This window comes from Talpa occidentalis, unplaced genomic scaffold (genome assembly GCF_014898055.3).
Source record: "Talpa occidentalis isolate TD23 unplaced genomic scaffold, MPIMG_talOcc4v2.1 talOcc4.6, whole genome shotgun sequence".
Lineage (NCBI taxonomy): Eukaryota > Metazoa > Chordata > Mammalia > Eulipotyphla > Talpidae > Talpa > Talpa occidentalis.
The window spans coordinates 70,665,153-70,691,490 of record NW_023604972.1 but is presented as its reverse complement, the minus strand read 5'-3'; the positions used below and the strand labels follow the sequence as shown (position 1 = coordinate 70,691,490).

Below are 26,338 nucleotides of genomic sequence, written 5' to 3'. Positions count from 1 at the left end.
CTTGATTACATGGTAGTTCCAGTTTAATTTTTTTAGGAAACCCCCATATTGTTTTCCACATTGAATGTATCAATTTACATTCCCATCAAGAGTGCACAGAGTTCCCCTATTTTCCATATCCTAGCCAACACTATTATTTCCTTCTAATTAATTTTCTTTGTTCTTTTTCAAATTCCAAATTAAAAATAATGTAATGTTGGTTTACATTGTTCTTGGTATTTGGGAAGTGTAGGATTGCTCCCTTCACGTGTTGTTACTATAGCACTCCTACTAATAAAACACCCATAGTCCACCACCATAATCCACCATAATCCACACTTTTACTTGTGTCTCCCCATCTGGATGCTTCAGTTCTCAAGTCAGCTTTCAAGTATTTTTAACTTTGTCTTTATCTGACTCTTTGTTTGGTTTCCCTAGGTACTACCTACCATCCTTCTGACTTATTTCAGTGAATATAACCCTTCCACATTGCCACAAATGACATGTGTTAATTGTTTTTGATTGCTGTATAATATTCCTTTGTGTATATCTACCATATCTTCTTAATCTACTCATCTATTTTTGGGCACTTAAGTTGTTTCCATTACTTGGCTATTGAAAACATTGTAAATAGTGTTGCAGTAGAAAAGGAAGTGCATGCATAATTTCAAATTAATGTTTCTATTCTTCAGGTAGATACCTAGGAGTGAAATTACTGGGTTATATGGTAGATACATTTTTAATCTTTTGATACTGTTTTTTATAGTTGCTGGAACAATAATACAGCCCATGGCAATGAAGGAAGTTTCCTTTTCTTTACATCTTTGCAATTACTTGTTGCTTCTGGTCTTTTAAATGTGGGCCTTTCTTATAAATGTGAGGTGGTATCTCATTGTAGTCTTTTTTTTTTTTTAAAGATTTATTTATTTATGCATACAAGAACTGGGGTACAGGCCAGAGGTGCGGGGGTGAGAGGACTCACCAGAGACAGAGTAGGGAACAGAACAGGCAGATACTCTGAAGTACCCTGCTGAGGGGAGCAGCAGGCCAGTCAGGAGAGGTCTGCTGAGCCATGTGGGTTGCTCCCTGGCTGGCCGGGCATCAAGCTCATGCTGCAGAGGCTTCGTATAGCTTCATAGTTTGTGTCTTAACCCCTTGCGCCACCAGGGAAGCCCTCATTGTAGTCTTGATTTGCACTTCCCTGAAGATCAGTGACAAACATTTTTTAATGTGTCCCTTGGCCTTCTATATGTCATCTTTGTAGAAGTACCTATTTAGCTTTCCTGCCAAATTTTTGATTTGTTTTCCTTTTCTTTTTGTTTAGTTGTAGATCTTTGATATCAGTCCCTTGTCAGGTATATGATATGCAAATATTTTCTTGTATTCAGGAGGGTGTCTTTTTGTGTTATTTGTTTCTGTCTCTGTGCAAAAGATTTTTAGTTTAATGTAGTCCCAGTTTATATTCTCTTTTGTTTTCTTTGCTCTTGGACATGAATCTGAAAGATATCACTGAAACTTATGTTGTGGAATGTTTTGCCTGTTTTCTTCTGTGTATTTTAGGTTTTAGACCTTAAATCCAAGTCTCTTATCCATTTTGAGTTAATTTTTTGTATGGTATGAGAGTGGTATAGTTTCATTATTTTGCATGTGACTGTCCAGTTTCCCAACACCATTTAGTGAAGAGGCTTTCATTGTTCCAGTTTAGATTCTTGTCTCCTTTGGCATAGATTAACTGTTGATATATATGTGGGTTTATTTCTGGGGTCTCAATATTGTCCTTCGGTCTTTGCATCTGTTTTTGCTTCTGTACTATTCTCTTTTAATTGTTATGATTTTTATAGTTTAGTTTGATATCTGAAAGTGTGATACTGCCATTGTTCTTTTTTTTGTGATATTTCTTTGGCTGTTTGTTGCTGTTAGTGGTTCCATTTGATTTTCAGTAATGTTTGTTCCATTTATTTGAAGAATGCAATTGCAATTTTTGTTGATAATTGCATTGAATCTGTACATTGATTTGGGTAGGATGGTCATTTTCACAATATTGATGCTTCCAATCTATGAGCAGAGAATATCTTTCCATTTGTTTGTGTCTTCTATTTCTTTTGACAATGTCTTACAGTTTTCTTTGTATAGGGCTTTACTTTCTTTTTCAGTTTTACTGTAGGTGTTTAACTTATTTTTACATGTTGATTTTCTGTCTGGATTACCTCCCTATTGATGTAAGTGGTCTATTAAATCTCCTGCTATTATATTGTCAACTTTTGTTTAGGTCATTTTATATTTTCTTTATATATTTCGTTTCTCCTATGTTGGTTACATAAATATTTATAATTGTTATTTCCTCTAGTTGTATTGACCGCTTTATCATTATGTAATGTCCACTTTGTCCTTCATTATATCCTTTGTTTTCAAATCAGTGCAGCCTCATATAAGTATAGCTATACTGGTATCAGTTTTGTTTTTTCATTTCCATTTGTATGGAATATATTTTCTCTTTCAATCTTTATCTTTATATCAGAAGTAAGTTTCTTAAAGGTAGCATGTAGATTTTTTTGCTTTGTATAAAAATCCATGCAGTGTTCTATATCTTTTAATTAGTACATTTACAATTAAGGTAATTATTGATAGGTAGGCGCTTACTTTCATTTTGTTAATTGTTTTCTATAGTTCTCTGTCCCTTTTTCTCTTGCTCTGTTTCCTTGTGGTTTTGTTGACTGTATGTTTAGATTATTTTCTTATTAGCTTTTGTTTATCTGCTATAGGTTTTTGCTTTGTGGTTACCATGAGGGTCACATATAACAACCTATCTATATCACATTCTATTTTTAGTTGATGGTAAATTAAATTTTTAATGTATTCTAATACTTTAGTGGCTTTTTGAGTCTCTATGCTCTTTTCTTTTTCTATGTCATTGTAGCATGTTGTACTGCATGCTTTCATATTCTGTGACTCCTTCCCTGATAACGTCTAGAAATGTTGTGCATGCTTCCTTTGTAGCCCCACTGACCTTATAAGCAATTTTATTCATGATCCTATTGAATTGTATGACATTTGTTAATTTCGACAGTTGTCATTCCAGATTGATTATGAGCTTTTTGAGACTAGGGACCATAATCTTATGTTGCTGAATGGATTTTTAATGAGGTGTATTTTTGTTATCTGTGAATTTGCCTATTTATTTTTAATATACAATCAATTGTTAGAAGGCAGTAATCCAGATTTATTTTTCTTTGTATCCCTAATAGTGACTGTTCTGTAATTGCTCAATAAATACTTTTTGATTTACATCAATATGTTAAAAGAAAAATATCTGTTAATAGTTCTACTTGTCTAAATAATTTTGATGCCATTACTTCAAATAAATTCTTAAATAAAAACAGTTAATTTAACAGCAAACGTTTTGTTTGTTTATAGACTCGCGTAGTTTTTATTCAGACTGTCATTATTGATTCTGTTCCAGCTGGCTGTCTAATCCAGTGCTGTTTTACTTGAATTTAACTTTAAAAATTAAGCTAGAAGCAACATTTTCAAATAAAGAAAGCATAGGCGAAAAAGGTGGCCAAGGTTACCATATATTAACTGGTAAAGTAATGATGTTGTCTTCATAGTCAAACTTTGAAGATTTTTTTATTACTGCCTGTTTACTTCTGAAAAAACACCTCACTTAATAATTCAGGTCATCAGTTATTTTGGTTTGCAGCCGTGGTTATTTCTGACTTGGTGGTTTTTTGTGACTTTGTTTCTGTCTTACTGCATACAGCTAAATAATTTGTTCAAATTTGTGCCTGGCTTTTGTCAGTATTGAAGTATGTACAAGGTAAGAAATACTGTTAGGGAATTATTTTTGTACTTTAATTCTTAATGATTTTATAGTCTTTATAAATTACCAAACATTTTAATACAGTAACTTGAACCATGAGCTCATTTCAATAGGTTTTATTTTAAGGATTATAAATTCAAACTCATTTTTTTGCTAGTTCATGAGAATCTCTGTTGGGGAAGAATGAAGGAGATCTGGTTGCTATTACATAGTTTATATTCACTGATTTGCCGATTTTCCTAAAGTAGCATACTTTAATTGGGATATTTGAATCTGTCAATATTAAAATAAAATAAGTTATTTTGATAATAAGACATCATCTGTATTAAAAATAATCACCTATGGTTGAATGAGAATATTCAATGCAGATTAAACTCTTTATAATATAAACAAACAATATTTTCATCTGTGTCCTTAGAAAATGTAAATGTTGCAAAATGTGGGGCCAAAAGTTGAAAAACAGGAGGCATTTTTAGAACAAATGCTTGTACATTGTTTTGTACTTACCAGAAATACTATTGGAATGTTATCTCTTTTATATTTTGCTATTTAACAACTTTGATTTTGTCTCAGAAGTATGTATTTGTACATCTACTTAATGCAAACTGAACTAGTTTTTAAAAATGCTGTATTTTAATAATTATTTAAAATTTTTTAATCACTGTAGGGAATGGAAAACTTATATAACCCATTTAATCCTAAGTGCCAAACTGAAAAACAATAAATAAGATAGATTTGACCAATCCTAAGTAGTCAATAGTTTATTGAAAGTTTTATTAGTTTCACTTTATAAAAAGATACTCCTTCAAGATAGGCATCTTTGTTAATTACATGAACACTCTTTTTTACAAAACTCTGCTTTTGTCGTATGGTTACTATACACTCAAATATAGAAATTTTTATTAAAAAGTTTCATTTATAAACTTGAAAATATTTTTTCTTACAATCATTTATAGTAAATTGAATTTCTACTATATTTTCGGTAATAAACTAAGCCCGACTGTTGTAAAGATGAGAAATTGATAATATTCATATTTTCATATATATTATTGTTTAATAGGAAAAATGTATCTGAACAAATGTTAAAATATGAATATTTTGGCCTGAGTAGTTGTGGGGATGGTCAGAGAAAATTTCACAGAGAATACATCTTGAAAGTTCAGTTCTTGAAAACAGGCAGACAAGGGAGATGCCTTTAGCATCTCCAAAGGTAAAGAGACGTCATCGTGAAACATTTATGAAACTATCAGTAGTAAGTTGTGGTACTCTTGCTGAGGGGGGTGTCTGGGGTCAGCTTGGATTACTAGGTAAAGAAGTTTAAATTTTAACCTGCAGCTAGGGTTGTAAAATTAAAATCAAGTATTGTAAGTAATACTAAAATTAACACCAAGTATTATAAAGTATTCTAAAGAATGAAAAGGGCAAACAGAGACTGTGGATCAGCAGAGAAGGCATTGACGCTAGTGTGTAGGCTCAACCAGCAAATTCATTTAAAAGATTTTGTCCACTATATGCAAGGCACTGTTTTAAACACTGAACTATATACAGGGGAATAGAACAGAGTAATTCCCTATCTGATTGGAACTTGTATTACAAATCAGTCTATAATATAATCTCTCTACCTGCTCTCCAAACCCCCTTAACCATGTGTGTATATGTGTGTATATGTGTGTGTATGTGTGTGTCTGTGTCTCCCTCATTCCCTCTAATTTTTCACTATACCATGACTGTATACTGTCCTTACAGTTTCTTTTCATCTTCCTTATGGTTAACTTAGGCAGCTCTGGCAAATGTGACTGAATTTGTAACATCCTTTCCAAATGATTGTTCTTTTTCTGAGCTATAGTTTGAGGTATGGACATTATACTTTTTAAATGGAAATTTCCAGTTACGTAACTGTAGATTAACATGGAGTTGTAGAAATAATATAGAGCAACGCTTTGTTTACTTTGTCAGTTTCTCCAATGGTAATATTTTGTAAATCTCTAGTATACTATGACAAGTAAATAATGTTGGATATTTATATTGATACAGTCCACTAACTTCATATTTTTCTGATTTTAATTGTACTTATTTGGAAGTATATATAAATTTCTATAAAATTTTACTTTCTCTCTAGGTTCATGTATATACCAGTACCATCAAGATACTGAGCACTTCCAACACTGCTAAAATCCCTAATTTCTTTAAGAACCACACATTCCTCAGGCCTTCACTACTGATCTGTTTCTTTTCCAAAACTTTGTCATTTCAAAAACATTATATAAGTGGTATCATATGGTATGTGAATTTTTGGGATTGACTTTTTTCATTCCAGTAGAATTTCATGGAGATTTGTCTAAGTTGTATATTATTGATCCTTTGCTACTTTTTACTGTTGGTAGTATTCCATGGTTTGTACTCACCTGTTGAGGAGGATCTGGGCTGATTCAAGTTTTTGGCTTTTACAAATAAAGCATCTGTGAACATTTTGTAATTGATTTCGTGTGAACATCTGTTTTTATTTCTCTGGCATAAATGTTTTGTATTGAATGGTAGTCGAGTATTTTATTTTATAAGAAACCAGAATGGCTATACTATTTTATTTTCTGACCACCAACAGGTGAGTTTTTCTACATCCTCACAAGCATGCAGTGTTTTCATTATATTTTATTTTAGCCATTCTAGTAGGTGTGTAGTGATATTTCATTGTAGTTTTAATTACGTTTCCCTGATGGCTAATGATATTAAGCAACTTATTTGCCATTTTTATAACCATTTCTGTGAAATGTCTATGTCTTTTGCCCATTTTCTATTTGCAAGATGTTTTTGACTACTAAATTTTAGAGGTCTTTATATATTCTATGTACTTGCCCTTTGTACAAATGTGTGATGAGGTCCAATTTATTATTTTTTCCTTTTTTGAATTGTGTTTTTTGGTATCAAGTCTAAAGAATTCTGCCTAGCTGTAGCTCCTGAATATTTCCTCATTTTTTTTTTTCTTTAACAGAATTAAGTGGTTTTATGTTTGCATTTAAGTATGTGATTCTTTTAATTTTGGGGCAAGGTGTTAGATATAAGATCATTTTTTTTTTTCTATAGATATTCATTGCTCTAGTACCACTTGTTACAAGGACTATTTTTTCAACATTTAATTGCTTTAGGATATTTGTCAAAAAGCAACTGACTATATCTGTGTGGGTCTATTTCTAGGTTCTCTATACTGTTCCATTAAGCTATTGTCTATCCTGTACCAATACCTTGCTGTCTTCATTTCTGTAGCTATATAGTATTACTTACCAAGATGGACAGATTTCTTTGAATACTCTTTCAGTCCAGCTATTTTTTTCCTTCTCTTTCTGGAACTCAGATGATACAAATGTTGAATCTTTTGTTAATGGGCCATAGGTCTTCAAGTCTTTTTTCTTGTTTTATCCAGCCAATTTTTTTTTCTTTTATGGACTATGTAAATTTTATTGTTTTGTCCTTGTATTTACCATTTGTATCCTTTGTCATCATCTTCAGTCTACTATTGAGCCCAGTGAGTGAGATTTTTACTCCTGCAATGTATTTTTTAATTCTGTAATTTTCACTTGGTTATTTTCCTATTTTCTATTTCTTTGCTTAGATTTTGTATATTTGCAGTTGTTTTACGATAATTTGTAATTGAAACATTTTTATGATGGCCAATTTAAAATTCTCTTCTGATAATTCCAGCATCTGATTCATCTTAGTATTGGCATAGCTCATTTCTTTCTCCATCAATTTGTGATTTTTTTTCCTTGTTTATGGTATAACAGGTGATTTTTAATAGATTCTTAGATATTTTATCTATTATGTTAGGGCACTCAGCCTATTTTGATCTTTTAATATAAGGCACTCACTGGCATTCTCTCCATGTAGTATATAACATTCAAGTTTTGGCCTATTTTTGTGGGTTGTGTTTCAAATGACAGTTTAATTTCAGTCTTTATGCTGTTATTTTGGCTTACTTTGTTTATTTGATAAATCCCTAGGCCTTCATTGGTTCTGGCTGGTGCTGCTTGAGGGAGCAGAAGACCTTTTTTTAACTGAGCTGCCAAATGTCTATTGTTAGGTGAGGAGTCAGCCAGTGTTTCCTTCTCATGCCTATCAGCTGCCCTAATGTCTCTGAGCAGAAGAGTCTTGGATTCATGGAGAACATGGAGCTTCCTAAACTGGACCTCTTACTAAAACTGAGTCCCTCTTGGGAGCTTACCTGTTTGGGGTAGGAGAAATTCTTGGACCTGCAAGGACAAAGAGACTTCTGGACTGGCAGTTTGCTTCCTGCTTCATTCTGTGTCTCTTGGCAGAGGAGGGGGCCCTTAGACTATGCAGGGAAGGAGAACTCTTCCCTCAGCTGTTTATTTTTGCTGACAATTGGTTTCTCTTGCTGGTGGTGTTTGGTTTGCTTGATGTTGTCAGAGGGACTTCTGTTCAATCTTGGGAGCCTATGGAATTCCTTTTGTTACTAGATTGGAGGCTAAGAAAAGTTGGTCTGGCTCAGTTTTGTTGGGTGAGAAGAATATAAGACATCTGGAACCAAAGGAATTTACTTTTTCAGACTCACATTTTCTCTTGTGCTATTTCCAGTATTTATGAGGAGGAGCGAGGAAAATGTTTTTATGTCATCTTGCCTGGACCAGTGGCTAGGTTTTACTTTTAATTTTGGTTTCTACATCAAATGAGCATGAAGGTAAAGTGGGCGATATTGACTGGTAACGAGTTTTGTCTTGTCAGGGACCTCTTTCTTAGGGGATTACATCCTGCACTCCTGGGTTATACTTTCATCCACAGAGCTCTGGACAATGATGAGCCAAGAGTGATTTCCCTGTATTTTCTAAGGTTCTGTCCTAGTATAGAAAGACTTTTTTCAAATATTTTATCTTCTTTATCCATAGGTTGATCTACTCACTTTCTGCTTGCTTCTTTTCATATTGGAATATCCAGTGTGAATACTCAGGATTTTGTAAACTGTTTTTCCTCAAAATACCTGGAAATTTAAGAGTTGTACACACTGCCATGTTGCCTAACACACAAGTTTTCTTTTTCTTTCCCTGAAGTCATGCTGTTAAACTTGTATCATTATTTGTACTCCTTTATTTGTCTACATGTTTAAATTTTTGTTTTTTATTAAAAACTACCTTTTTGTTCCTTTCTTTGGTTATTGTTGGTAGGAGCTTCTGAGGTACTGCTTCATTATACCAGCTTTACTCATATATTCCAATAACAGCTGTTTGGCTGTTTGCACATTTCCCTCAGACAGTTGACATTGTTAATGCCTTCTTCATTTTGACATCTGTAACTCTGTCAAACCTGTTTTATTCTTTTCTTCACTTAATGTTTATCCTCTGTCCTCTTTTTCTGCCATTCCTCGATAAACAAATTTCTGTAAGTTTGGTCCTTGATTCTCTGCTTTTCTGTTAACATTCAGTCTGTTGGTTTCATCTATTACCTTTTAGTAGTTGAGTTCAAATTTCAATTAGGTTAAATTAGTATTTTACCTAGGCATTTAATTTCTGTGGAATGAATATATTGTGTTAAAGTTGTTTCATAGTCACATAATATTGTCTCATTCCTTATTAAAGCCTTGAAGTTGTCATTGGATTGTTTGCTTCTCTTTTGTCCCTGAATCACTTGCCATTCTCTTATCTTCATTTCTTCATTGTATCTAACACTGTCAATTATAGAACCTCAGTCCTCAAACTCTATTGCTGTAATTTGCTTTGCTATGTTTTACTTTATGTCTCTTTCTCTCTTCAAGATAGTCTATATTTAGTTTCCAGATTAAATTCTGTTTCTCGTTTTATTGAATTATAACGTACATGCATAAAAGTAATCAAACCACAGATGCCCAGCTTGATGAAATTTCATAAATTAGCATCAGCAAATTATTCATTTTAAAAATCATGTTCATGGCCATCTGATTTTACTTTAAAAACCATTTCATTCAAGGAGTTTGAGCTTTTGTCATTTCTTGAACAGTGACTAGTGGGAGATAAGCTGGTATGCCATTTCCTACTAACCATGTACAGCTAGATTTGAGAGAATTTCTTTTTTTAATTCACCGCATACTCACTTTTTTTTTTTTTTGTCTCTTACTGGTCTTCCAGCAATACATTTCTCTTATTGTGTTTTATAGTCTAAATCATGGAATGAATACATTTCTGTTATTCTTCCTTGTTCACTTGTGGCTACTATAAATCTGCTCAACCATTCCTGAACTATTTTTTGTGTAGATGTTTGTTTTCTTTTCTTGTGGTTATGTACTGGTCCATATAACTCTCAATTTAACTTTTGAGGCACTACCAAACTTTTTCACAGAGGCGAAACAATTTTATATATTTACCAGTAATATATAAGGATTCTACTCTTTCCATAGACTCTTTAACATTTTATTATCTGTCTTTTTGACTATACAGATCCTGGTGTGAGTTGTATATTGATTTGTATTTTCCAAATGACTAATGATACTGAACATACTTTTTTGTGCTTATTGTTCATGTGTAAATCTTTTTATCTAGATACTTTTTTTATTTTTTATTGTTTTTTTTTAATTGCATTGTAAGAATTATTTATATTTTCCATAGAGGAGTATCTCGTCAGATATATGATTTATAAATCACTTCTTCTAGCCTGTGGGTTATCTTTTCACTTTTTTAAAAAAGATTTATTTATCTATTTATACAAGAACTGGGGTACAGGACAGAGGTGCAGGGGGGTGAGAGGATTCACCAGAGACAGAGTGGGGAGCAAAACAGGCAGATCTACTGAAATGCACTGCTGAGGGAAGCAGAGGGGTAGACAGGAGAGGTCTGCTGCGCCATGTGGGTTAGCTCCCTTGCAGGGATGGAGCTCTTGTTCTTGTTACTGCAGATAGCTTCACCCCTTGTACCACCAGGCAGGCCCCTCTTTTCACTTTCTTGATAGTGTCCTTTAAAGCACAAAAATTTTACTTTTTTTTCAGGAATTATCAATATTATTGGGCTTTTACTTGTTATACTAGTGCCTTTTGGCAAGTTCACTTCTTGATGCTACTTCCACCAACTAGATTTTCAGACATAGTAAAGTTGGGACAGGAAAACTAAAATAAAAATTCAAGTCTATGAGTGGGTTGCGTATATCCAAAACAGAAAAAAAAAAGGAATTTTGTCATGATTTATAGTAAGGTAATTTAACAATACATTATCCTAAATAATAAATATAAATAATATTCCTAAATTCCATATTTACACATTTCAAAAATAGCATACCTAGAGACATAACTCAAACAAATCAAAGAAAACAAAATTCTTAAATGTGATGGGAAATCTCTGTGAAGCCAAAATGAATTGGCTCAAAAAAACAAAATAAACAAACAAAAAAAACCTGGGAGGTCTTAAGATACATTTGAGTTTTGAGTTTTCATATATTTATTACACTTTATGCCTTAATCTCAAGTAATAATCTGGAATTGGGTTTGTTAAATATTTTCATACTGAAAAATGTCTTACAGTTTTTTATTTAACATTTTTCAGTATACCCCAAAAGTAGAAAAAATATAATAAACTTTATATTCACAATGTGATGTCAAAAATCAAATTGTTCTGGTCCTCCCAGTTGACCTAGGGGTTAAGTCTCAGTGCTATCACTGCTCCAACCCGAGTTTCAGCCTCTTCCAGTGAGCTAACCCACATACTGCTGCTTCCCTTAACAGTGCATTTCTGTGAATCTGCCTTTTCTTCTCCCCACTCTATCTCTAGTGAATCCTCTCATCCCCTGCACCTCTGGCCTATACGCCAGTTCTACAAAAAAAAAAAAAAAAAAAAAAAAACACAATTTTCTCACCTGCTTTAAATAGCTCAGTAGTTTCAATACTTTTATCTCTTTTATTGTCCTGGAAGTCTCAAAATAAAAATAATACTGAAATATTAAACATTAATTAATTTGATTGTTTAGAGAAAGTTTTAACCATTCTATCATTCAGATTTTTCTGATTCTTTTAAGCAACATTACAATAATTGTTTTGATAAAAATTAATTCCATTTTTAGTAAAAGACTAAAAGACTTCCACATTTAACAAAAAAGAAAAAAAAATTCTCCTTTGATGAATATAATTTTATAAATTAAGCTATTATAAAATTTTACAACAGGTTTAACTTAATATTGGAAATATATTCTTGTAAATGGAAGCACTAATCAAATCAGCATTATTCAGTCATTATACCATAGTCCCTTTAGAGATCCTTTTCAGGCATAATATTATCAATATCTGAACAACAGATAATAGGCAGTTAAAAGTTTATTACCTGATGTGCATCATCTGTACTTTCTGTGAAATTTGTCTAATAGGATTTCACTAAGCCTGGAGCACAGTAGATCCAGATCCATCTCTTTATCAACTTAAAATCTGCTTTTTTTAATAGCCAAACTATACTTCAATTATCAAAGTATTGTTTGATAATGCAAATTATTTGCTATAAAGTAAATAGAATATTAATGCCAGAAATATACAGAATAAAAAAACTTACTGGCAAATGCTTTTCACATTGGGCAAAAAGAACAGTATGGTGACTTTGACTGACAGGTCACAGGAAAAAAAGGGAAGACTCACCCTACAGTTTTGAGATTTCAATTCTGTAACAGAAGTATTACTTAGTGCTTCAATATAGGGAAAACAAATTATTCAGCACAATGTACTTAAAAATTACTATTTGACCATAAAGCTACTTGGCAAAGATGCTGTTATTTGGGCATGGTGTTAATTTGCAGTATATGTGCACACATATTCCTAATGAAGCGTTTAAAATTATACATTATAGTCTTACTTTTTAACTTGATTCTTTGTTGGTAAAATGCATCATCCTTATTGGAAGTTCACTTGCTTGAAACTGCAAAATTATAGAGCTCTGTTCAGTTCTAGTGAAAGAGAAACTTTAGAGACTACAGGTTTTTAAAGAAAATTCAGTTCTTAACAAAATAGTTGTAAAATACAGTTTCATTATGATTTCTTTCTTTCTTTTTTTTTAAGATTTCTTCCTTTCTTTATACAAGCACTGGGTACAGTCAGAAGCACGGGAGAGTGAGAGAATTCACCAGAGCCAGAGGGGAGAGCAGAGCAGGCAGACTGACGAAGTACACTGCTGAGGGGAGCAGTGGGCAACAGGAGAGGTCTGAGCGCCATATGGGACCCTCGTCAGGTGGCTGGGGATCAAACTGGTGCTGCAGAGGCTGCAAGTAGCCTGGCAACCCAGCGTTCAACCGCTGCGCCACCGGGGAGGCCATGCATTATGATTTCTTTATAGTCATTTTCTTTATTTAGTTACAAATTTCATAAAACAATCATCCACTAACCTCATAATTTTTACTAGTTTGAGCTAACCCCAAAACTAAAAGCTGGAAAATAATATATCAAAATATTAATATTCTCAAATATTTCCTGCGTTATGGTTTTGATTTGCATTTATCTGATAATAAATGATGGTGAACATTTCTCCCGTGCCTGTTTGCAGTCTTATGTCATCATTGGAGACATATCTATTTAGTTTTTCTGCCCATTTTCTCATTGGGTTATTTGTTTTGTTTTTATAGAATTTTATAAGCTATTTGCATATCTTTAGTATCAGTACATTTTCAGATTTATAGTGTGCAAATATTTTCTCCCACTTAATTCTGTGACTTTTTGTTCTAGTTGTGGTTTCTTTCACAGTTCCGAAGCTTTTTAATTTGATGTAGTCCTTTGATGTATATTCTCTTTTGTTTTCCTTGCCATTGGGGATGAATCCCTAAAGGGCTCAGTAAAGCTTATGTCATGAAATGTTTTGCCTATGTTTTCTTTTATGTTCTTATGGTGTCAGGTCTTAAATCCAAATCTTTTATTTATTTTGAATTGATTTTTGTGTATGGTGTGAGGTAGTGGTCTAGTTTCCTTCTATTGCATACAATTTTCCCAACACCTTTTATTAAAGAGGCATTCCTTTCACCAATGTACATTCTTAGCTCCTCTGTCATAGATTAACTGTCCATATAGATGTGGCATTTTTTTCTTGGCTCTCAATTCTATTCCATTGGTCTATGTGTCTGTTTTAATTTCTGTACCAGACTCTTCTTATTATGGTTTTATAACACAATTTGAGGTCTGGAAGTGTGATACCTCCATTCTCTTTCTTTTTAGTCTTCTTTTTAGATTGTTTTTGCTATCCAGGGTCTTTTGTGAGTTTGAGTAGTGTTTGCTCCATGTCTTTGAAAAACGCCATTGATATTTTTATTGCAATTGCACTGAATCTATATATTGCTTTGTGTAAAATGGCCATTTTGACAATGTTGATTCTTCCAATTCATGAACAGGGAATATTTTTCCATTTCTTTGTGCCTTCTTCTATTTCTTTTAGCAGTGTCTTACAGTTCTCTGTGTAACTCTTTTACCTTCTTTGTTAGGTATACACCTAGGGTTGTGTGTGTGTGTGTGTGTGTGTGTGTTTATAGATGTAATCTTGGATCACTTTCTTCATTTCTTACTCTTCTGAGTGTTTGTATACAGGATGGCAACAGTATACAGGATGGCAGCTGATTATTGTGTTACCCTGACACTTTGCTGGACTTATTTCTAATATAAGTTTTTCTGTGGAATCTTGAGATTGTGCAATGTGTATTCACCTGTCATCTGCAAATAATAACTTCTTTCACAATTCCTTTTCTACCTTTTGATTCCTTTTATATCTTTCTCTTGTCTAATTGTTCTAGCTAGAACTTCCAGTGCTATGTGGAACAGTAGTAGTGGGAGTGGATATCACTGTCTTTTACCAGATTTACTGAAAAACTTTCAGTTTTTCACCATTAAAAGTGATACTAGTTGTGGGTTTGTTGTAAATAGCTTCTATTATGTTATAACATACTCTGTTTATATCCAGATATTTGAGGGTTTTCCTCATAAAAAAGATATAAAAAATATTTAAAAAAAGCACACTGGAAACATAAATACAGAATCTTGATCAGAAAAAAAAAAAAGATGTTGGCTCTTATCAAATGCTTTCTCAGCATCTGTTGATATGATCTTGTGGTTTTTACCTTTCTTTTGTTGGTATGGTGAATTATGTTGATTGATTTTTGGATGTTGAACTGTCTTTGTGTCCCTGGTATAGATTCCTCTTGGTCATGGTATATAGTACTTTTAATGCATTGTTGTAGTCATTTTGCTAGGATTTTGTTCAAGATTTTTGCACCTGTGTTCAAAGGAATATTCAAAACAATCTAATTTTTTCATAAGCTGAGAAGTTCTTTGTGAATGGTAACTATGTCTAGGGGAAAACTTTAAATATTATATTAATAATTTGATTATTTTGTCAGCTAGCAAATCTTGATTGTAGAGCCAGACTGCATATTTGAAATCAGGTATACTAGTTATCTCTGAAACACTGAGGTCAGATTTCTGGTTAGTGGACCATCTTGGGTAATTCTCTTCAAAATTGTGTTCTGAATGATCATTAAAAAATGCTATTTTGGAAAAAGATGGTTCAGAAATGCATCTGTTAGTCTTATTCATAGGTTTTGGGTTTTGTAGCCTACCACATTGCTTTCTAGCCATATTTGTGTTTACAACAGAAGTTACTAAGTGATCGTTGCCCCTTGGATGGGAGGGTTAGGAGGGTAGGAGTCTCGAAAATTTTCATTTTTTTTCATTGTCCAATGAACTCAGTCTTCTGACTCTTATTTTTTTTTTCCTAATTTGATGATTTGGTTTACGTAAGTGAAAGAAAGTGCTCCTTTGGTGGAATTTTTAATAGATTATCATTGTTAGGCTGAGTCTATGTAATTAGTAGTTTGTCATCTACAGGATAAGGACAAGGATTTTTTTTTTGTGCTCATGATTTTCAAAAGTATTGCTTGGTGTATAAATATGGTTGGAAAATTCTGTCATATTAGCAGAACATTTATCAATGTTAATCTTTCCAGTGTTTTTACCAGAATACATTTAGCACAGATGATGGTCATCTTTATAGGTTTCTAGTGCCTAAGATGCAGAGCTATATAGTGTGTCCTTACAATGAAAAGAGTCATTAGACTTAGAGAAATATAACCACTCAGACTGGAACTTAATAGATAAGATGAAGAAGATTCCAAAAGCAAACTATGCTTTGTATTTGATTTTGCCATAGCTTCCTCAAAATGGATTATTTCTATTCATTTCTCTAAAAAACATTTGCACTATAACTGCTGCCATTCTTATCTGTAAAATTAAATACATCACTCCAAAGAACAGAATGTTAAGACAATGACCAGGACTCCACCTTTTTTGTTTTCAGCCTTTTCATTTTCTTGATGGTGTCCTTTGAAGTACAGAATTTTAAAGTTTGATGAAATCTAATTTATCTGTTTTTATTTTGTTTCTTGTGCTTTGGTGTTGTATTTAAGAAAGTATTACTTGATACAAGTTTTTGAAGTTTTTTTTCTGTAAAGATTTTTTTCTGTTTTCTTCTGTGAGTTTTTTAATTATAAACTCTGATATTTATATTTATAATCCTTTTGGAGTTAACTTTTTTTTGGGGGGTGGGATGGTGCAGAAAATCATTTAACCATAAATGTAAACATTTATCTGCGGACTCTATTTCATTGATCTCTGTGTTTCCCCATATGCCAATACCGCGTTGTCTTGATTTTTGTATCTTTTCAGTATGTTTTGAAGTCAAGAAGTATGAGTCCTTTAACTTCATTCTTTTTCTTTTTTCTTTTTTGCCTAATCTGGCTCTTTTCCATTTCTGTATGAATTTGGTGTGAATTTTCTGTCTAAAAGCTATTTAAATGTTAACATGGATAGAATTGATTGTAGATCAAATTGGAGAATATTGTTTTCTTAATAATATTTTGTCTTTTGGATGTATAATTTTAGTCTTTCCCTTTATTTTAGGTCTTTAATTTCTTTAGACTCTATTTTGTGGCTTTAAGAGTATAAGTTATATATTTGCTTTTTAAAATTTATATTTTATTCTTTATGAGGTTTAAATAGAATCATTTTTAAATTTCAGTTTTGAATTAATCATTGCTATTGTATGTTAATACAATTGATTTTTGTTTATTTGTCTTATACCCTATAATCTTACTCATTTATTATAATACTTTTTTGTTGCTTTCCTTGGAATTTTCCATATACAATGTCATGTAATCTGCAAATGAAAATTGTGTTTTTTCTTCCTTTCTAATCTTTATGTCTTTTTTCATTTTACTGGCTAGAATTGCTAATAAAAGTTGAATAGATGTGATCCTGGTGGATATTGTGTTGGTCATGATATTTTGGGAATAATCATTCAGTTGTAGTGATATTTTTACCCTAAGAGAAATGGGCCATAACTTTGCTTTGAAGATTAATTTCCTTCTGATTTAAGGTTATTTTTTTCTTCTATTTACATATACAGATATGTGCTGATTAGAAGGCTCACTTGTTCAGTGTGGAGGATAAGACGGTGCCTTACCAAAATGGGGTTTGGGAGTGACTTGAAGAATTCACATGAAGCTGTATTAAAATTGCAAGACTGGGAATTACGGTTACTGGAATCAGTGAAGAAATTTATGGCCCTGAGAATAAAAAGTGATAAAGAATATGCATCTACTTTACAGAATCTTTGTAATCAAGTTGACAAGGAAAGTACTATCCAAGTGAATTATGTCAGCAATGTATCCAAGGTAAGAATAATAATTTCATCATTTATTATGTATAGTATCATAATTGGGCTTAAGGAAAATAGATCATACTGTTGAATTAGTATACCTAAGTCAACATTCTAAGGCAGTGATTCCAAAATCCTGATGCTTATCAGAATCTCAAGGGGACAGTTTCAAAAATCATAAATTATGGGTTATACTTCCTGATATTTCAAGTCACAGGTATGAAATTTTTGAGCTTCAAAAAAAATTTTTTTTAGCAGAAACCATGATCTTTCTAATTAGGTTTGTGAATCATTGTTACAAATTTTATTTATTACCTTCTTTGTGTTCCTTGATCTCTGCTGTTTTCTATTTAAGACACATACTTTTACTATAATGTGCCTTCTCTTGAATTCCTCTCTGAATGGTTAGTATAGTGATCAGATGGTTTATTTTACCATGTAGCTGTTCTTTGCTGTCATTTCATAACTAAAACACTAGTATTTTGATGTTTATTCATTTAAAAAATCATTGGATAAACTATGGATTTTAACTCCAAGATTATACAAACATCATATAAAATTTAAAAGTAAGGGGATAAATATAAAGGCCAAAAATTACACTGTTAATTGTTCTTTAAAGGTACCAAAGATGAAATATTACATACATAACAGTTGTTGAATTTTTGCTTTATTTCCACAATCTTACTTAAATATTGTAGTTCATAATATTTATTCAGAGTATAAAAAGTCCAGCCAGTTTTATGTTGGAAAGTTAAGAAAATATTTGTGTGTTTCTTTCACTTACTAGTGTTAGGATTTTAGTAGGTTGTTGAGAAAACTGTTTCCTATGGGAAATATTTGTGTGGTATGTTTGGTTAGGTAAGAATCTGGGATTTTGTTGAAAACTTCTTAATGTTAATCACTTTTATTTCTTTTCTTGGGTCAGCCAGGTTATCCCAGAAAGGAAATCTCTAGTCTCTTGTCTGAAGGTAGGGTTGCCAGCCAGATACAGCAAATAAAAATATAGGCCACCATTTAAGTATGCATGTAGGGCCTTCCTGGTGGCGAAGACAATTGAGAGCTGCACTGTGAAGCTATCCGCAGCCTGTGCAGTGCGGGTTCGATTGCAGCCAGCCTGCGAGAATCCCACATGGTGCTACAGACCTCTCCTGTCTCGCCCGCTGCTCCCCTTAGCAGTATATTTCGTCAGTTTGCCTGTTCTGTTTCCCGCTCTGTCTCTGGTGAATCCTCTCACCCTCCTGTGCATCTGGCCTGTACCCCAGTTGTTGTATAAATAAATCTTTTAAAAAAATGCATGTAGTATTTGAGACATAATACAGTAAAGATTGCTTATTGTTTATCTAAAACTCAAATTTAAATGCTTGTCATGTTTTATTTGGTAACTCTTTTTAAGGGTGAGTGTAGAATACAACTGAATATAAACAACAAAATCCAGGTGCCTGCCATCAGGCATGCCTTCTGGACTGCAGGGATCCATCATCAGTTCTAATGGCAGAGGGCAGAAAAGCCTGACAATCATTTACCCTCCATATAGGGAAAGTAGGTTGAATGCTAATCCTCTTCTTTCTGGTAAGTTGCTTGGTGGTGTCTGTGTCTAAGGATTCATTTCTCTCTTTTGTTTTCTTCTGCATTGACTGAAGAATATATGATATCTTTATGTAAAAAATGAACTTTGTTGTATATTTTGCCTGCTTGTGGGCTGAACAATTAAAACTAAACTTCTCCCTGCTGTTTATATATATATATAGACCCTGAATCAATCCTATTTCCACATTCTTTCCACTCCTTCATTTTGGTCTCTCCAGTTCCTGAGATGTATTGAATTTGTCTTACTTTGTAAATTTACCTTTTCTTCTTGACTTTCCTTTTACAGACCATTTAAGTTTCAACTTTTCAAGATATGTTAATCAGTTACCACTTACCTGCTTTTTACTTTCTTACATTTTGTTGGTTTTTTTTTATTTGTGGTTGTCCCTTTTTCTATTTTCTTTATTGATGTGCATTTATACTTAAATAATTCTATTGCATTTTAGTGAGTTTTTTTTTTTTTTTTTGGCGAAGGAGTGGAGCCTTGTGGTTTTGTTTATTATATTTAACTAAAATTACGCTCTTGGAAAAGTAAGATAATAAAAGGAAAGTGAAATAGATAAGAAGACTGAGGATTTATGACATCATATCAGTAAAGTAATCAGCAGTGTAGATTTGAAGTGCCAAATATTTTGGTGAGGGAAAGATAACAAATGTTTAGATAATTATGGAAATCAGAAAAGATTTTGGGGTGACAAAAGGGATTAGGGAAAGGTGATGCAGATTGGGAGTGGTTTAAATCTATAGCATTACCATTCATGGAAGAAATATCAAGAGATAACAATTGAACAGTGATTAGAAATCCAAGAAAAACAGGAGTAAATCAGTCATTCCTTTAAACACTGAGAAGCCATAATTTATTCTACCTAAAAGTAAATTCCAGTATAGCAATTTTTTCTTTATAGCATTGTGCTTTTGGTGACATATCTAAAAAAATCTTGTGTTTGCATCTATAAGTTTTATAGTTTAAAGTTTTATATTTGGGTCTATCCAATATTTAGTTAATTTTGTATATGGGACAAAGTATATAACAAAGTTCATTTTTTACATAAAGATATCTATATATTCTACCACTATTTGTTGAAAAGAGTAAAAGCTCTCTCAACCAAATTGCCTTTGCATTTTTGTTTGAAATTAATTGACCATGTGAATTTCATTCTGCACACATTCTTCATCATGTATCCTTGGCTACCATAACACCAGTAACATATGATTTGATTATTACTGCTTGATAATCTCAAAATCAAAGCCAGGGAGTGTAATTTCACTTTGTTCTTTTATTGCAAAAATGTTTTGTTCTTTTAATTCCTATGTATTTTCTTTTGAATTTTAGAATAAAGTTGTCAATTTATATAAAAGAGGATTGTGAATTCTGATAGGAATGAATTCAATATATAGGTAAATTTTGGGAAAATATCTCTTTTTTTTAAGATTTATTTATTTGTACAAGCACTGGGTACAGACAGAAGAGTGGGAGGGTAAGAGAATTCACCAGAGCCAGAGCGGGGAATAGAACAGGCAGACTGATGAAATACACTGCTGAGGGGAGCAGCGGGCAGCAGGAGAGGTCTGTGCTCCATGTGGGACGCCTCGCCTCGCTGGTGGCCAGGGATCGAACTGCCGCTGTAGAGGCTGCGGGCAGCTTCATAGCCCAGTGCTGAAGCGCTGCGCCACCAGGGGAGGCCCAAGGAAAAATATGTCTTAACTGTATTGGTTATCAATTCATAAATGTTACAAATTTTGGGAAAATATCTTAGCAGTACTGGTCATCAATTCATGAATGGTATATAATTTAATTTTTCTGAGTTTTCATTGTGCAGATCTTTCAGATTAATGTATATTTCATCTTATTTATTTATTTTTAATTCTCAAAACATTTATTTATTTATTTATTTATTTATTTAAGCACTGGGTATAGTCAGAAGCGCGGGAGGGTGAGAGAATTCATCAGAGCCAGAGCAGGGAGCAGAACAGGCAGACTGACAAAATACACTGCTAAGGGGAGCAGCGGGCGGCAGGAGAGGTCTGCGCGCCATGTGGGAACCTCACCGGCAGCGGGGGAACGAACCGGTGCTGCAGAGGCTTCAGGCAGCTTCGCAACCCAGTGCTCAACTGCTGCGCCACTGGGGAGGCCCTATTTCATCTTTTTTGATTCTCAAATTGTATTTTTCTAAATTTCAGTTTCCCACTGTTCAAACGTTATCATGTGTATTAATCTTATCACCTAAACCTTTCAAGACTTTGTAGCTTTTATTAAACTTCTTACCTAGATATTATGTCATCTATAAATACAAATAGAATTTTGCTTCTCCCTTTCTAATTTGGATACCTTTTGTTTATTTTTCTTGGTTTTTGCGCTGGTTAGAACCTCTAGTACAAAACGGAACATAAATATTGACATATGTGTCTTCTTCCTGATCTTATGGAAAAAGCATGTAGTCTTTCACAATTAATTAGGATGTTAGCTGTGGGTTTTTTTGCTGATGTATTCTGTGAGCTTGTAGAAATTCCCTTCTATTCCCAGTTAGTTGAGCTTTTTTTTTTCATGAATTAATGTTGTATTTTGTTAAGTCCTATGTCTTTTTTATGCTTAGATGATTTATTGAAATTTTTGATTATATTGATTTTTCTTTTCTGTTTGATAACTTGTTGGAATGTGTTAATTGATTTTAAAATGTTTTAAATTTTTAAAAAAATCTTACATTTCTGGATTAACCTCATTTGTTTTTCATGTATTATTTTTATATTATTGGAATAAGTTTGCTAATTTTTTTTTTTGAACGTTTGTATCACTGTTCCTGAGGGGTATTGATTTGCTGTTTCCTTTCCTTGTAATATTGTCTATCACAGTAATGCTGGACTATTGGCGAGTATTTTCTGTTACTCAGTTTTCTGGAGAAGTTTGTGTAGAACTGGTGTTATTTGCTTAGCTATTTGGTGGAGTTCACCAATGAAGCTGTCTAGGCCTGGAGGTTTCACTTGGTGAATGTTTTGAACCTTGAATTAAGGTAGATGGCTATTCTGTCGATCTCTATTTCTTGAGTAGGTTGTGCCTTTCAAAGAATTTCATTTTTGTCTAAGTTGTCAAAGTTAAATGTGTTTACTATTTTACCTTATTGTCTTTTTAATAGCTGTAGAATTTGTAGTAGTTATTACCTCTCATTCTTGTTATGGACCATTTGTCTCCTCTTAGGCTGGTTAGTGGTTTCTCAATTTTACTGATATTGTCTGAGAATCATCTTTTGATTTCATTGATTGTCTCTTGTTCTGTTTTTTTATTGCCCTGACTTCTGCTCTGATATCTATTCATTTTCCCACCATATAATTTGAGTTTCAGTTGCTCTCCTCCCCTCCCCCATCCTGACTTACTAAATATGGAAGCTGAGATTATTTATTGATTTAAGACCTTTTTTCTTTTGTAATACAAGCTTATAGTGCTATTAATTTTCTCTGAGTAATATTTTAACTGTTCCCCATAGATTTTCATATGCCTATTTCATTTTCTTTCAGTCCAAAATGCATTTAGCCTTCCTTTTTATTTCTTCTTTGACCAATATCTTTTTTTAACGTCTGTTATTTAATTTCTAAATATTTGGGCTTTTTTCCAAGATTTTTTTTTTAGTGATTTCAAATTTAGTTCCACTGTTCTGCATGAACCTATTTATATGACTTGAATCTTTTTAAATTTATGTATACTTGTTTCAGAATATGTTCTGTATTGTGCACTTGATATTCTGCTTATGTTGGAGTGTTCTATAATGACAGTTTGGTCAAAATTGTTGATAATGGTGTGCAGGTATTTATTTCTTTAGTCATTTTTGTCTATTTGTTCTATCAATGTTTGGGAGACTGGAATTGAAATTTCTGACTATGATTGTAAATTTGTTTGTTTCTCCTTGAAGTCTACTTAACTTTTACTTCCAGTATTTTGAATATCTGTTACTAGGTGCATAAATGTTTAGAATTGTTACTTTAAATTTTTTTTTATAAGCACATAAATTTGCTTATTAGGTGACTGATGTTTAGGATTTTTCAGTTCCTCTTACGAATTTATTCCTTTATCATAATTAAATTACCTTCATCAGAAATAGTCTTTGCTATGAAATGTACTCTATCTGATAATAATATAAACCCTCTTGGTTAATATTAGCATGGCATGTATGTCTTTTTCACCCTATCTGGTTATTATATTTAAAGTAGGTTTCTTATAGGCAGCATATAGTTGGGTTTTGCTTTCTTTCCTGATTTGATAATCTCTGCAGTTTAATTTATTTTCATTTAATGGGATCATTGAGATGATTAGGTTTAAATTGGTAATCTTGCTATTTTTTCCCTCCGTGCTGTCTGCTCTCACTTTGTTCTTATTTCCCTTTTCCCACCTCTTTTGGACTAATTGGATTTTTATCATTATATTTTTCTTCCTTCGTTGGATTGTTTTCTATAATAGTTATTGTGTTATTTTAGTGATTGCTCTAGGATTTGTAGTATATTTCTTAAATTTACTAAACATATGTATTTTAGTGATATGTAGGGCCTCATCTATAATAAAATTTCTGTAATAGTATACTTCCATTTCTCCCTGTGTCTTTTGTGCTATTATTATCAGACCTTTTAATTTTATGTTATAAATTCCACTGCTACAAAGAGTTGTTTATCTTTTGATTATGTTGGTTATTTTATTTTTTTTGGAACATAACCCATTGAGTTGCACTTAATAGTATTCCTCATTTCTTTGAAGAGTACATTTCTTTGAAGAGGAGATCTAAGATTCCAACTGGTGTTTTCCTTTTGCTTGAAGGACTTCCTTTAACATTTCTTATAAAGGAAGTCTGCTGGTAGTTAATTTTCTTTAAAGTTTTTTGTAAAAGTGGACGTATGTTTATGTTTTTTTTGAAAAATATTTTTGTTGTACATAGAATTCCAGTTTAGCACTTTTTGCATTCACTACTTTAAAGATGTCCCTGTATTCTTGTGTTGCATTGTTTTTTTTTTTAAAGATTTATTTATTTATGCATACAAGAACTGAGGTACAGGCCAGAGGTGTGGGGGGTGAGAGGATTCACCAGAGACAGAGAGACAGAGTAGGGAACAGAACAGGCAGATTGACTGAAGTACACTGCTGAGGGGAGCAGCTGATGAGACAGGAGAGGTCTGCTGCTGTGCCATGTGGCCTGGGATTGAACTCATGCTGCAGAGGCTGTGGATAGCTTCACAGGTTGCAGCTTAAGTCCTTGCCCCACCAGGATGCCCTGTTTTTGATGAAAAAATTGTATCTAATGGTTTCCCCCCTATACTTAGGATTTTTCCTTTATCACTTATTTAAAGCAATTTTTATGTGCCTTTGTGTAGTTTTCTTCATATTTCTTGTGCTATTAATTTGTTGAACTTTTTAGTTCTGTTGGCTTACAGTTTTTATAAACTTTGGAAAAATATAGCCATTTTTTTCAATTTTTTTTTTTTATTTTTCCCTTTTTTTCTTTCCTTTGGGAACTTCTATACATATTTGGCCACCTGGAGGTTTTTCCAGTTTACTTATGTTCTACTTACGTATTTTTCTGTTTTTTGTCTGTGTTTCATTGTGGTTACTTTCTATTGCAATGTCTTCCATTTCTCTAATCATATTTTTACATAATGTCTGATCTATCACTGATTCCATACAATGTATTATCCATCTCAAACATTTCTGCTTCCAGTACCCTTTATATGCATATTACAGATTAATTCTGATCTTTATGGCCCTTTCTTTCCAGCAATACCACATCCTCCACTCTCCTCCTTGTCTGGCATTGTCATTTCCTGTGTCACCATTATTTAAATTTATATGTGCCTCTCTACTATTTATCTTTTCATCTCTGCCAAAACCCAATTCTTTTTTTCCCCTCACCCGCATTTCAAGGGACGGAGGAGCTGGAGGAAACAGAAATTGAGTTGTTGAGCCATATCCTTATTGAAAAAGAGCAAGGCATAAATATAAATAATCTCTAATGGTTCAGCTTGAACCTTTTTAATCTTTCATGTCTATACTTAATATGCTGCATCTTTTCCTTAGTTTCTTGAACATATGGAATACGGTCGTAGCCACTTTTTATTTGTCCGCTGTGTTACATTTGTGTTATTTCTGTCTCATGTGTTACTTTGAGTTGGTTCTGACTGACTGACTTTTCTCACTATTTTGGGTTGTATTTTCCTGCATCTGGTAATCTTTTATTTGATGCCAGGCATTGTGAATTTTACCTTTTTAGGTACTGATTATTTTTTATTTCTTTAAATATATTTGACTTTGTTTTGGTTACATTATGTAGAGACAGTTTCGTTTTTTTAGTTTTTTCTTTTATGTCTGTTATGTGGAATCAGATTTATGTGAAGTCTAGGGTGATTCTTATCAAGATCTTTCTCAGTACTCAAAGGCATGAGCCCCGTATTATGAGATTTTATACTCTGACTGCTGGGACCTGGTATGATTCCAAGGACCCATGTGAGCTCCAGACCATGTTCTTTATATCCCTGTGTTAGGTTATTTTCTTGGCATATGGTAGTTTCTCATACTCTTTAACAGATTAGCACTTAGCTGAATAATCAAAGGCAAGTCTTTGCAGATCTCCTGAGTTTTCTTTTTACTCAGCTCTCTACTCTTCACTACCCTGACTTTGTCTCTTCTCCAGTACATTGACTACGTTACTATGTTAGCGTCTTTGTGCTCTGACCTTAGTCTCTTAACTCACAGGGATTGCTGGACTCTGCTTGACTCTTCTTCCTTGGGCTGTGACTTGGACATTTTCTCCAGTTTATAAGGTTTACCTTCAGGCTCAGTTCATTTATTTGTTTTCTCTCAGGGTACACTGTCCTTCAAGGCCTGGTATCCAATGACTTGAATGCTTGTGCTTCATGTATTTTTATATAAAAAATACATTTTTAGTTGTTTTAGGCAGGTAAATAAAGCAGTCTTTGTTTCTCTAGACTGGAAGCAGAAGCCTTATACCTAATGATTTTTATATCTTTATTAAAAAAGTTAAAGCATACAGCAGAATTTCAACAAAACAGATTCCTCTATGCCCTTCTGTCCATTAATTAACTTTTTGTCTTATTTTTTCTATGACTACCTTTTTCTTTCAACATATTATATCTTATATATTTTTTTCTGAATGATTTTCAGGGTAGTGGAAGATATCATGTTCCCTTATTCTTAAATAATTAAGCCTGTATTTTCTAAAATTTATGTGTAATATAATGACCAAATTTGGGAAATTTAGTAATTTTACCATGTTATTATCAAAAATGGATATCCTGCTCTGTCAACTACCACATAATGTCATTT

The 26,338-nt window shown here is 32.8% G+C and overlaps 1 protein-coding gene across 10 annotated transcripts in view; it reads left to right on the top strand.

The window, feature by feature from the left end:
- Window positions 1–26,338, top strand: part of FER (FER tyrosine kinase) — a 484,685-nt gene that overhangs the window by 30,672 nt on the left and 427,675 nt on the right. For 9 of the 10 annotated variants that reach the window (XM_054688073.1, XM_054688071.1, XM_054688072.1 and 6 more), the window contains one exon: window positions 17,185–17,452. In XM_054688073.1, the coding sequence (XP_054544048.1) occupies window positions 17,246–17,452 (207 nt within the window). In that variant the 5' untranslated portion in view covers window positions 17,185–17,245. Of the gene's footprint in view, window positions 1–17,184; window positions 17,453–18,848; window positions 19,006–26,338 lie in introns of those variants that run through there. The other variant, XM_054688076.1, reaches the window with a different exon arrangement.